The sequence below is a fragment of the Bidens hawaiensis genome, unplaced genomic scaffold, assembly GCF_021521415.1.
Source record: "Bidens hawaiensis isolate Kalapana, Puna unplaced genomic scaffold, B.hawaiensis_p1.1 tig00010569_1, whole genome shotgun sequence".
Classification (NCBI taxonomy): Eukaryota; Viridiplantae; Streptophyta; class Magnoliopsida; order Asterales; family Asteraceae; genus Bidens; species Bidens hawaiensis.
The window spans coordinates 571,459-583,644 of NW_027491807.1; the positions used below are offsets into that span (position 1 = coordinate 571,459).

Below are 12,186 nucleotides of genomic sequence, written 5' to 3' on the forward strand. Positions count from 1 at the left end.
TTTTTTTGTCTTTATTTCTAGTGGTGTAGGAAAACTATGACCCTTTTATAAATGTTGCTTGTCACGCTGCTTGAACAAGATGATTATGCTAGACCAAATCAATCTAGTAGACATAATTTCAAAGTTAAAAGTGTAAGTCATAATTTCAAAATTGTGTTTTGCATTAATTTATTAACATTCGTCCTACACTTTCAGAATATATGACTTTAATCTCTATTAGTATTGTACATTCAGTCGTCACCATTTTGTCTCTGTCATAGATGTCCTTTAAAAAAATGTTAAATGGGTGTAAAATTACAACTTTACCTTTAAATAAATGAAAAAACTTAATCACCCAATTAATGTAAAAAGGGGAAATATGTAATTGATTTTTAGGGTTAACGATATATGTAATTAAGGGTATTTAGCAAGGGGAAATATGTAAAAATTCCTAGAATTATACATAAATAAAGTGGTAAATTATAAACAAGTCTTAAAAATAAAATTTAAAACAAGCCGAGCTTCATTTTAGGCGACCTCTACTTGACTAGTTTACAACCATTGTCATGGTAAATATGAATATTGGATCCTGTTTTTACAGCTTTTTTTTCAAAAAGGAAATAGCTTCAAAAATTTTGTTTTTTGTTTTATTTTTTGAACAGCTCAAAGGGATTTTGTTGCTCATAATTGTAATCGATAAAGTGGAATCTATAAATTCATGACAGACAGAGCAAAAGTGGAATCTAAAAATAAGTGGTCTTTGATGCATTTCTTTCTTTTTTTTTTTTTTTCAAATATGAGTCAAAAATAATTTCCAAACAGTTCTTTAATCTCATATAATATATAATATATTTAGCCTTTTCTATATGAAATGTACTAGTTTAGTTTAATATGGGTCTTGCTATGTAACTTATAAAATAATGTTATTAATGACCATGCAATGTTGATTAGAACGATTCATATAAAGAACAGTAGTCAAAATAGTCAAAGGAATCACTGCCCTCATCCCTCGGGGGTTAAAAGGTAGCGCTCATTACAACATCCATATATTCATACGTTTTAAAACATTGCAACTTTGAATTTGTTAAAACATTACAATGATTCATATATTAGATGAATGTGTAGATCAAATTCCTATTAATATTCCAACTTTGAGTTTGGATCTTTACTTATAATATTAATATTAATGTTGATAGAGCTGAAACCAGACATTTGAACTTTAGCCTAAAGATTTATATCAAAAGGAAGATATGATCATCACCCATTTGTTGATCATATCCTAAGTTAGGTCCAAAAGATGAGCTTGGGTGATTCATCCATAGGTGGAAGTTGGCCCACGCATCTTATCACTTTTACGCATTTTATTTATTTATTTATTTATTTTTAAATTTAAATCATGGCATTTAATAAGACAGCAAAATATACAATTTTAGTAACGATTAAGTTTTAAAATTTGTCTTTTAGGTTAGTATTTCTTTACGTTTAATTTACATCTTTTACTAATCAATTCATTTTCTAAAAATGATGTATGTAAAAGTAGTATACATTTATTCGCTTTTGTTCTATATGATTCACGTAAAGTAATATCTAAAAAGACCGTTATACCCTTTTTTTCAATTAAATATAAAAGTTACTATTTTAGCTCATGTGGTTTGGCCCCCTTACCATTTCAGCCCTAAAATGTTTGAATTTTCTAACCATTTCATTTCAGCTTCCAACGTTAGCTATATTAAGTCTACAGGTATTCTTTTACACATAAACACTATTTGTATAAATTAGCAGGGCCGGCCTTGGATATTCACGTACCCCGGCTGAGCTAGAAAATATATGCCTACTAAATGATGTAAACTAATTTTTTATGACGACAATTAGAGTTATAGAAATAAACGTAACAATTAGCAAAATCATGATCTTAGAATAAGTTTTGACATACCAAATAGACTATAAAGTGTTTGGATATATAAAAATAGTGGGCTTCTAAAAGTTAAGATATTCTAAAGATATATATAATCAGATTATTTTTTTAAAATTTCTATGCTCTTGAAAAACACATGCCCCGGCCAGACGGTTACATTGCCCACCCTCAATGCCTCCTCCGTAATTAGTAACCACATATAATAGTTTGGAAGCCATGTGTTTATTTACATAAATCTTCTTACATGTAAAATGACTTAAATACCTCTAGAATTAATAAAGTTACTATTAGGAGCTAAAATTGTTAAAAAAAAAAAATTCGAGATTAAAATGCCTAAAGATTTCATTTTCGGCTAAACGATTAAACAGAACAAACCACATGGACCAAAATAGTAACTTACCCAAAAATATAATAAAAAAGTTCCACAAAAAGGTGCTAATTGCAGCTCTGCATGCACTGGGTGTACATATATATATACACACATGACACATGATGTCTCCTTTTAATTTGTGAGCCATTTAATCACCTTTATATCTATCTGACGTAATTCCACTTAACCATATTTTGGATTCTATCTGTTGTTCCTATGTAAGTTTATTCTCTTTGATTCAGTTTGGTCTTGTCATGTTTTCTAGTAAATTTATTTATCATCTCAAATAATTAAATTTTTGTACATTAGATATATTTTCAACCATGGTGACAAGAACAATAGATCTCCGATCCGATACCGTAACGAAACCAACCGAAACAATGAGGCTAGCAATGGCGAAAGCGGAGGTGGACGACGACGTGTTAATCCACGACCCGACTGCTAGACAACTAGAGACCGAAATGGCCCGAATAACAGGCAAAGAGGCTGCACTATTTGTTCCTTCTGGGACCATGGGAAACTTAATAAGTGTACTTGTTCATTGTGAAGTTAGAGGCAGTGAAGTGATCCTTGGTGATAATTCTCATATTCATATTTATGAGAATGGTGGGATTTCGACGATTGGCGGTGTTCATCCTCGCGCGATAAGGAATAATGAGGATGGGACTATGGATGTTGAGTTGATTGAGGCTGCCATTCGGAACCCGGATTTTGAGATTTGTTACCCGAAAACTAGACTTATATGTCTTGAGAATTCGCATGCTAAGTATGAGTTTTGAGTTTGTTTTGTTGATGCTTATGGGTTAGGGGTGTGAACGGTTCGGTTTGGGATGAAACCGAACCGGAAACTGATATTCGGTTTTCGAATTTTTTAAACCGTTTGGTTTCCGGTTTAATTATTTGAGATTTAAACTTTGTGCTGAAAAAAATTTGACCCCAAATAATGAATTTGGGCGTAAATCATTTTGCTAATTAATAACTGATCGGTTATTATACATTTGGGCCAAAATATATGTTTTTACATATTTAGGGGAAAGTTAACGTACAAATGAAATTAACGTGCTAAATGTGAGAATCAAGTAGAGTAATTATATATACAAGTAGAGTAATTATGTAATTAAATCATAGAGTAATTACATAATTACTCTACTTGTATATATAATTACTCTACTTGATTCTCACTTTTAGCATGTTAATTTCATTTGTATTTGATCTAAACCTTACATATTTATTTAGCAGCCTCTCCATCCCTATGGGGTAGAGGTAAGGCTGTCTACATCTTACCCTCCTCAGACCCTACCATAGCTTTGCTATTGGTGGGATATTCTGAGTACGATGATGATGATGATGATATTTATTTAATTTTTATAAATTACCTAAAATAAGAAATGTATAAATTCGATTTGGTTTGGTTTTTTTAGGTTTTTATTACATGGAAAACCAAAACCGAACCGTAAGTTCGATTTTACAAAAACATAAAACCAAACCATCTGTTTTTGTTTCGGTTTGTTTTTTTCGGTTTCATGCACGTCCCTAGTTCACATGGTGTTTGATGAGATGTCTAACAGAGATTAGTTAATGGTGCAGCACGGGTGGTAGATGTTTGTCTGTAGAGTACATGGACCAGGTTGGGGAGCTTGCTAAAAAGCAAGGTTTGAAGCTTCATATCGATGGGGCTCGTATCTTTAATGCGGCTGCTGTGAGTTTTTCATATGTTACACGTCTTTTTTGAGTTTTTAGAAAAAAAAAATTATCTTTATTCTACTTATTTCAGGCTCTAAAAGTGCCTGTTGACCGGCTTGTACAAGCTGCTGACTCAGTTTCGGTAGGGCTGCTTTACTTTTTGTAATAAGATGAATACAGATTCACTTATTAAGCGTCTGCAGGTATGCTTGTCGAAAGGGCTCGGTGCACCAGTAGGAAGCGTTATTGTTGGGACAAAAGCCTTCATTGCCAGGGTATCTTGAAACATTTGATTTCTAACTTGGTTAATTATCAATTATGTCTTTTTAAGTTACAAACATCAAACTCTGTTTCTATAGGCGAGGATTTTGAGGAAAACCTTAGGTGGCGGAATGAGACAGGTCGGCATCTTATGTGCTGCTGCTCTTGTTGGCTTACAAGAAAATGTTCAAAAGCTTGAGATTGATCACAAAAATGCCAAGACTTTAGCTGGTAACGATTAGCAATTTTTTTTCGTAGTCAGGTTACATTTCAACAGTGTTGAGTATGCATCTTGTTTTTCAGAAGGGCTAAACAAAATCAAGGGTCTGAGTGTGGATATAGCTTCCGTGGAGACAAATATTGTAAGCAGTCAACTTGATCATATAGTAATATGAATATATGATAAGTGTAACTTCATGATTACATTTTAACAATATTGGATCATGGTCAGGTTTATTTTGAAATATTAAAAGGGTCACATATTACCGCGCTGAAGTTGGGTAAAATGATGGAGGAACATGGTATACTTTTGATGCCAGATAGTTCATCCAGGTGTGAATCAATCTATATTAATCTTGTTAGTTACAGTTGTTAAGTTTAATGTAAATAAAGTTAAAAGAAAATATGGTGCAGGGTTAGGATTGTGATTCATCATCAAGTATCTGCAAGTGATGTGCAGTACACATTGTCATGTATTAAGGTACAATATGTTACTAAATAAGTTATTTTTTTGGTTCTTTATGTTGACTGGTTGGCCTTTGGTTTCAGCAAGCTATGACTGGAGTGACAGATGAAAATGGTGGCAGTTGAGCCGAGGCGAATCTAAGCGCTGAAGATCATTTACACGTCCATCTGTAAATGTGATTTGATCATTTGAATTTGTGTTGAAATTAGTTTTCTGTTACGTTTGTTTTTAAAACCATGTTGTGTATTGTTTTAACTTTAATATCGTTATTGGTTATATATACCGTTGAAGCTTAGACCGACTAATAATATAACTCGTCAATAAAGATTACCAAGTATACATATACTGGTATTAACCAAGGGGTAATTGTATATTGATTGTGTATAAAAAAAAGGTTATATAAGGTTTGATGATTGTTTATAGAAAAAGGTTAAAATAAGGGTTATATAAAGTTTAATATTACACATAGAAACCTTGTATGGCATGATAACTACAATTAAATACCAACTTTATGGTAGATTTTTAATCTAAAAACTTTTAAAATATGGTATATACCCAACCTAAACCTATAATGTCTTCTGAACTTTAAATTTTCATATTAATCCATTTTACCCTTTTATATTTACCTATTAATTATATTTTTCTTAAAAAAAATATTACCCACTGCATTAAAAGCAAGTTACTTTTAACCTCCTCACTTTCTATTTAAATTTAAATTTCTTTTTATAATATTTGCAATTAAAAATCCATTTTCTTGTAGCATGCAATTTCTTTAATGGAACATTCATTGTTAGCACTCAATTATCAAAATAGAATCAAATTGTCTTTACAGGTTTTTCTTGTAATCAAAATACATTTTATAGACAATTCGTTGTAAACATTCAATATTGAACCATTAATGCTAAGATTGATTGTAAGCTAACTTAAAAAAAGAACCAAATTCTCCAAATCTATGATCTTGATATAAGCTAAATTTGGTTAATGAAACCATATATTTGATATGGGTAAATGGTCTTGAAGCAAAAACTCATTTCAAGTGAACATGTAACAGTTTAAGTTTAAGCTGGGTGTATAGAACATCTTCACAATACAAGTAGAGGAAGCAAGTTTTAAAGAGAGAAATCCTAGAGTTGGTAATAAATCTATAAAGATGTAAGCAGTTTTATATTAATCAACTTTCACATGGTTTGTTTTTTGGGTAGTGTATGAAAAATAGGTAAAGCTTTCTAGATTGCGATAAAGAGATGAGTCACAGCTTTGACGACAATGGTTTATGCAGAAGACGATCAAACCGTTAACTTCCTACCATCGTTAACAGGTTGATCAAACAAAGATGAACGTAGAAAACTAGCCCCTTACAGCATTCACATTTAGCGCTTGTGTTCACGAAAATTAAATTTTAAAAAACTAACACAGCTCAACTTAAACCCTTCAAACCAAAACATGCAATAATTTTTAAACGGTACCGAAATCAGAATGTCACTATCTTAATCATATCTTCAAATTATAATCCTTTCCTTTCAAAACAAATGCAACATGTGACTAAATACATGGTCCAATACAAAAAAAGTTGGACCATTCAGCAAATATATAAAAATAATCAATATAAAACAGCGTCCTTAATGGCTTACCTAATTGTTCATAAGTCCGATAAGCTCATCAACAAAACTGCTTGTAGAAACCTCTTTCTCAACATTAGCCTCCTTATTTTTTAGCCTCACAGTTCCTTCTCTAATTTCTTTGTCACCTACAATCACCATCCACGGGATCCTAAACTCTGTGGCTTTGTCAAAGTGCTTGCTCATCCTTTTATTCACCATGAACTCCGCTTTCAGATTTGCATCCCAACACATGCTCACCAGTTTAGCTGCTAAAGATAAATCATCCCCCAATATGCTAACTAAAACTTGTGTCTCACTGGCTCGAACCTACAAAACCACACAAACGTGTTTTTAAAACGACATCCAACACAATACACGGATTAATTTATGACTGACCCATGTTTTTTTGTTTTGTTTTACCTGGTTCCCTTCCTTTTGGTTTTCTTCCATTATTGCAAACACACGTTCTATTCCCAGACTAACACCGATTGCAGCGACGTTTTTTTTACAAAACATTTCGATAAGATTGTCATAACGTCCACCCGCAGCAATTGAACCAACCTGGGAAGCATAATAAACATAATAATAAAGTCAAAATTAAAGAAATAGAACTCGTTAAATAAAGTCAAAAATACCTGTGTAGACCCTTTGAAAACAGCTTCATATATGACACCAGTGTAATAATCAAGGCCTCTTGCTAAACTCAAATCAAGAACCACTTTGTCCACACATCTTGCATTGTCCAAAGCTTGGAATAACTTATCTAAATCATTCAACGCTTGATTTGACGAATTGTTTGCCACAAATTCACTTCCTTCTTTTTTAAGTTCTGATAATAGTTCCAAAGGGTGGCCTCTTTTTGTCACATATTTACCAATTTTCTCCACTGTTTCAGCGTTTAATCCCTTCTCTACAATCTAATAACAAAAAAGAATGTTGTACCATTTATTCATCTTGGATACTATGCTTGCAGACTTAATTCAATGAAATTGTATTTAAACAATTTAGTTTACCTACCAATTCGTTTCTAATCTGCTCAAATGATTGCTTGTCTAGTTTGTCTATACTAGAACATACGGTTCGAAATTTTTGAGCTGGCACGCCACATATTTCCAGCATTCCATCCAGTAACTTTCGATGGTTCAACTTTATCTGCAGGCAAAAGCAGTATACTTAATTGGTAAAAACAACAGAGAATACAAAACATAACACGTAAGCATCAAAATGGAATGAAACATTGTTTTACAAGACTCTTAAAGTGTTGAATTGCACATGTGTAGTCTCTACAGAAAACTTACCTCATATTTACCGATGTTTAACTCATCCAGTAACTCAGTCAAAATTTTAACCACCTCAAAGTCTGCCCCGCTACTGTCATCACCAGCAATGTCAAAATCACATTGATAAAACTCACGGTATCTTCCTTTAGATGGGTTATCCCTTCTATACACTTTTGCAATCTGGTACCGTCTGAACGATGTAATACCATTCATAGCAACATATCTAGCAAATGGAACTGTCAAGTCATACCGCAAAGAACAAAGCTCACCACCCTAAAATATCAGAATATCACAATAAGCAAATACAGTACAGAAAGAAACAATTATACCGCCACATAAGTTAATACACAGATATGTCGTCCGCCAGATCATATATCAACTTTGAATCCTCCCCGTATTTTCCTGTTAAAGTTTCTCTAAGTTCAAACACAGGAGTGTCCAGTGCCATAGCACCGTGCCTCTTAAAAACATTGGCAATGATTGAGAATGCCTTTTCTCTTATAGCCATTTGTTCTTTCGCAAAATCACGAGTCCCCTGTAATACCACAAAGATGCATTAAAGTACATATTATTTACATTCATACAATAAAACCACCAAAGATGTTACCTTGGGAATCTTGGGAAGTCGTCTGCTTTCATTGCTTTCAACAGCATCTTTGACTTTCTGCACCAAAGTTTCAAATCCAGTAGATTTCACGTCCAACAACGAAAGAAACCCCTGAGCAACCTTCTGTGTAAAAGATGAACTATCATTTACAATACTTGCTGCAAAGAATTGCATCAGCACGGTTGTGCCTTTTCCCATAACCTTCTTTTTCTTGTCCTTTTTCGTCTCGGGTACCACGCTTCCTCCATTAGTATTATTCTGCAGCTGTATCAACTCACCACCCTCAAGTGATATGAAAGAAACCGTAGCTTCCCAAGAAAGAATCTTTCTCACAGCCTCAAATAAGCTATAAACTTCATGCAAAGCCTGTATGTACTCTTTTCCTGTTTTGAATGTTTGAAAAGATGCAGCGGATGAATTCAAATTATCAATATCCGGACATCCAGCACCGAATTCATCAACCAGATTAGGAAATTTGTCGTCGTTCTTTAAACCTTCAACAACATGTTTTGCTCTGAGCCAACTGCTCTCACCAAGATCTTGAAGTGCAGGAGCAAAAGACGACAAAAGCGTAGTCAAGTTTTTGCCTGCAGCTCTACGTACTAACGGAGCAGAGTTCAGCTCCACCCGAGTTGACGAGTGGACCGACTTGCACAACGACCTCAACCGACCGTGAACTTCGGGAATATCAAACACCTCGTCAAACTTCAAATCACTTTTCATTTTCGATCCATTAAGCAAGACCTTGAAATCACTCGCAACCGAAGCTCTATCCTTGTCAGAAAAACCATCACCCGAGTCCGCAAACAAATTAAACGTTGACGTATCCGCTTTCAAAGCCTCACAAGACAAAGCCGCAACCGCATCAGAAACAGTACTCAACGCCGTGGCAGCATAATCTAACAAAGCAGTTATTGCGTAAAGAACAGTATCCGGCCAGCATTGTCTTATCAACTCAGCATCCTCTTTCCGGTCAAAGTCAAGGTCAATCGTTCCCATTCCCAATTCACTATTTACAACATCCAATAACTGAGACGCGGTCGTGGCCAATGACGGTCCACCGAGCAATAGCTTGTACAATAGTAAAACAATAGAAGCCCTAGCTTCCTCAGGAGTTAGAAACTCAGGTACTAATAATTGAATCTTAACTGGAGACGCTTTCGGGTCTGGTTTTCGACTCGAAAGAGCGGAAAGATCGAGTTTGAGAACCGGAGGAGGCGATGCGGTGGCGAGTTCGAATACCGAAGACGAAGATAATGAGAAGCCTTTTCCACCTAGGGTTATTACTCGTCTTTCACCGGCCATTTTTGCACTGTGTCAATTGGAATTGTGAAATTGATAGCGTTATTAAATGTGAATTCGTGTGTAGGATTATTATATGAGCTCAATTTAAGTTCATTGTTATAGAGAAAGTAGTGATAATGATTAATTTGGAATACTGAATTAGAAACCCTAGAAATGAAATTACCTGTAAAGATGTTAGTTTGTCAGTGGAGAAGCAGGTGGAGATGACGGCAGTGGTGGTCAAACGGAGACGGCGCGGTGGCCAATCGGAGACGGCGGCGGCGGCGGTGGTAGTAGTAGTGGTGGTAGTTGTGAGTTAGGCTAAGGGGTGTGGGGGGCTCTAACGGGTATTATGACGTGTGGCAGAGAGAGAAACTAGATAAGGGTTGTGTTGGAGTCTCCGTTGGAGCCCCTGGCCCTGGTGTGGAGGGGCTCCAGCAGGGGCTCCAGCGAATTTTTTTTTTTTTTTTTTATAAATATATTCAAACAACGTATTATTAAAAAAACCTATAAATTATTAAAAAAAACACACATTTTTTTTAAAATTCAAATTACAAAAAAAAAACATACTAAAAATTAAACAAACAATAATACTTAATAATAACACTAATCTAATACAAGATCATCGGGTCGCCTCGCCCACAAATGTCGCCTCGCCTACGGTTGCGGTCAAAACTCCCCCTACATGAAGAAGCAAATCATCCTCTTCGGAGGAGTCGGAATCAGACGAGTACGACGACATTTTTAAAAAAAAGTTGGGAAGATGGGTTGATTTTGGGTTTTATTTTGAAGTTGTGGTGATTGATATGGGTGAAATGGGGTATTTTATAGATGAAATGGGGTATTATTTAGGTAAAAAATATTTTTTTTTTTAATTTAACCGGGTCCCAACGGCTATTTCTCCATTCCCAACGTCCATTTTCTCTCTCTTCTCCCGCGACCAGGCTCACGCCTGCCTGGATTTCCGCGCTCGCTCCCCCCTCGCGCCCCGGTGGTGTGGGGTTAGCGCCCCGAGGCGCGAGCGGAGGGGCTCTAGCGCCCCGGTTAGCGCCCCACACCCCTCAGCCTTACTGTGAAGAAAAGATGTTTGTAGGGTTTCTGTATTGTTTTTATTGTGATTGTGAAAACTAATATATCAAAGATTCCAAATGTTAGTTTGTTATGTAACCTTTTTATAAAACTTAATGAAATATTCTCAATTGAGAATTCTCAAAATGTTCAATTAATGAGAAAGAGATTTTATTTTTGTCTTTATAAGTTTGGTCTTCGCGACATGTTTGATCTCAACGCGTATTTCAAAACATATTTGGCTTTAATGTGTTTTTCACGTCCTGTTTAACCACCAAACATGTCTTTCACGACATGTTAATCTCAAACATGCCTTGCACGACTTGTTTGGCCAGTTACTTGTTTTTTTAATATTACATTGTTAAATTAATTTTACTTATATTTGTTTATTTTAATAATTTTTAATGTATAAAGTTCTATAAATTAACGTTATATATGTAAAGGATAGAATACAATAATCTTTAACGTACAAAAAATACCTATATTCACATTCACGAAATTAATTCATGAAATCACATCCCAACATCTTGGAATCATCAATACATACCCAATTAATCATCGATTTTACCAAAAAAAACATATTTGGATCGTTAATCGTTCAATTTTTTTTCCTTTTTCTTCACGAAGCCCGTTTAAGTGTATTACCATTTTGTTGAGCGATTTTGTATTTTGGCTTGAGCGTTTAAGTATTTTGGCTTTAAGTGATTTGTTTTTTACTTGTTTTTGCTTTTGAGCGTTTTGCTTTTGCCTTGAGCGTAATTCGCATACGTTAATGATTATTGTACGTTAACTTGACTATGTGTGTGTGTGTGTATTAGAACGACAATTTTATTGTGTGTTAGGCCGCCGTACTCTTTAAACTTGGAGAGCCATGTTGGCCCACTCCGGCTAGACTATGATGTCTTAACCGGGTGTAAGCTTGCTTCAGAGTTTGGCTCACATTCCCCCGGGAAAACATATTGTCGGATGCCACTTGACAGTCGTTGTGCCACCACAACAGCATAACTCTCTGGTGTAACACACGATGGACTAAAACCAGGTTGGGATCGGGATTTGAACTGACAACCTCGCAAGACTTAGTTCTAACCCTTTTATCAACATAATCCACCAAAAATGATACAAGTGATGATCGAACTCTCAGTCCTCTTACCACATGAGGATCAAACTATCAGGTCTCCTGCCATCATATCACAAGTGGGGATTCTTCAAATGCAGTTAATATGAACTTTTAGAGGCTTAGAACACACAATTAGTAAATATATAAATAAAATTTTTATTGTTCGATTTCTTAGTGTGATTTGACAAGCTAGTATTTATTATAGCTTCAAATAGTTTTGGTGAATAAAACTAAAACAAAAAATGATATTCATTGTTAAACCAAACTTTATAAGATATCATAGTGCGGTAGATGGGAATTTATTCTTTGATGAACCACCAATGAAAATTTGTCACA

At 34.7% G+C, this 12,186-nt stretch overlaps 1 protein-coding gene and 1 pseudogene across 3 annotated transcripts; one reads left to right on the plus strand and one right to left on the minus strand.

The window, feature by feature from the left end:
- The first annotated feature begins 2,301 nt into the window (after nucleotides 1-2,301).
- LOC143535618 (low-specificity L-threonine aldolase 1-like) lies at nucleotides 2,302-5,171 on the plus strand. 2 transcript variants are annotated; one of them, XM_077029826.1, is made up of 10 exons: nucleotides 2,302-2,482; nucleotides 2,574-3,030; nucleotides 3,852-3,963; nucleotides 4,039-4,089; nucleotides 4,151-4,222; nucleotides 4,307-4,439; nucleotides 4,512-4,570; nucleotides 4,660-4,760; nucleotides 4,842-4,908; nucleotides 4,977-5,171. In XM_077029826.1, the coding sequence occupies exons 2-10, from the start codon at nucleotides 2,588-2,590 to the stop codon at nucleotides 5,016-5,018; spliced, it is 1,080 nt and encodes a 359-aa protein (XP_076885941.1). In that variant the 5' UTR covers nucleotides 2,302-2,482; nucleotides 2,574-2,587; the 3' UTR covers nucleotides 5,019-5,171. The 2 variants fall into 2 exon arrangements, with proteins under 2 accessions (XP_076885941.1, XP_076885942.1); XM_077029827.1 differs by lacking the exon at nucleotides 2,302-2,482 and having other exon boundaries at nucleotides 2,523-3,030.
- Nucleotides 5,172-6,384: 1,213 nt separating this feature from the next.
- Nucleotides 6,385-9,693, minus strand: LOC143535588 (histidine--tRNA ligase, cytoplasmic-like; annotated as a pseudogene). Its single transcript, XR_013135734.1, has 8 exons — nucleotides 8,382-9,693; nucleotides 8,124-8,309; nucleotides 7,793-8,047; nucleotides 7,512-7,646; nucleotides 7,130-7,411; nucleotides 6,915-7,055; nucleotides 6,525-6,821; nucleotides 6,385-6,435 (listed from the first exon to the last, which is right to left on the minus strand). The product of XR_013135734.1 is annotated as a histidine--tRNA ligase, cytoplasmic-like (transcript).
- Between the last annotated feature and the right edge of the window lie 2,493 nt (nucleotides 9,694-12,186).

Bases quoted from the DNA above. Each gene is read 5' to 3' on its own strand.
- LOC143535618 (XM_077029826.1), top strand. From the start codon at position 2,588: ATGGTGACAAGAACAATAGATCTCCGATCCGATACCGTAACGAAACCA. The intron at 3,031-3,851 runs GTATGAGTTTTG...TTAATGGTGCAG, and splicing joins CTTGAGAATTCGCATGCTAA to CACGGGTGGTAGATGTTTGT. The intron at 4,761-4,841 runs GTGTGAATCAAT...AATATGGTGCAG, and splicing joins ATGCCAGATAGTTCATCCAG to GGTTAGGATTGTGATTCATC.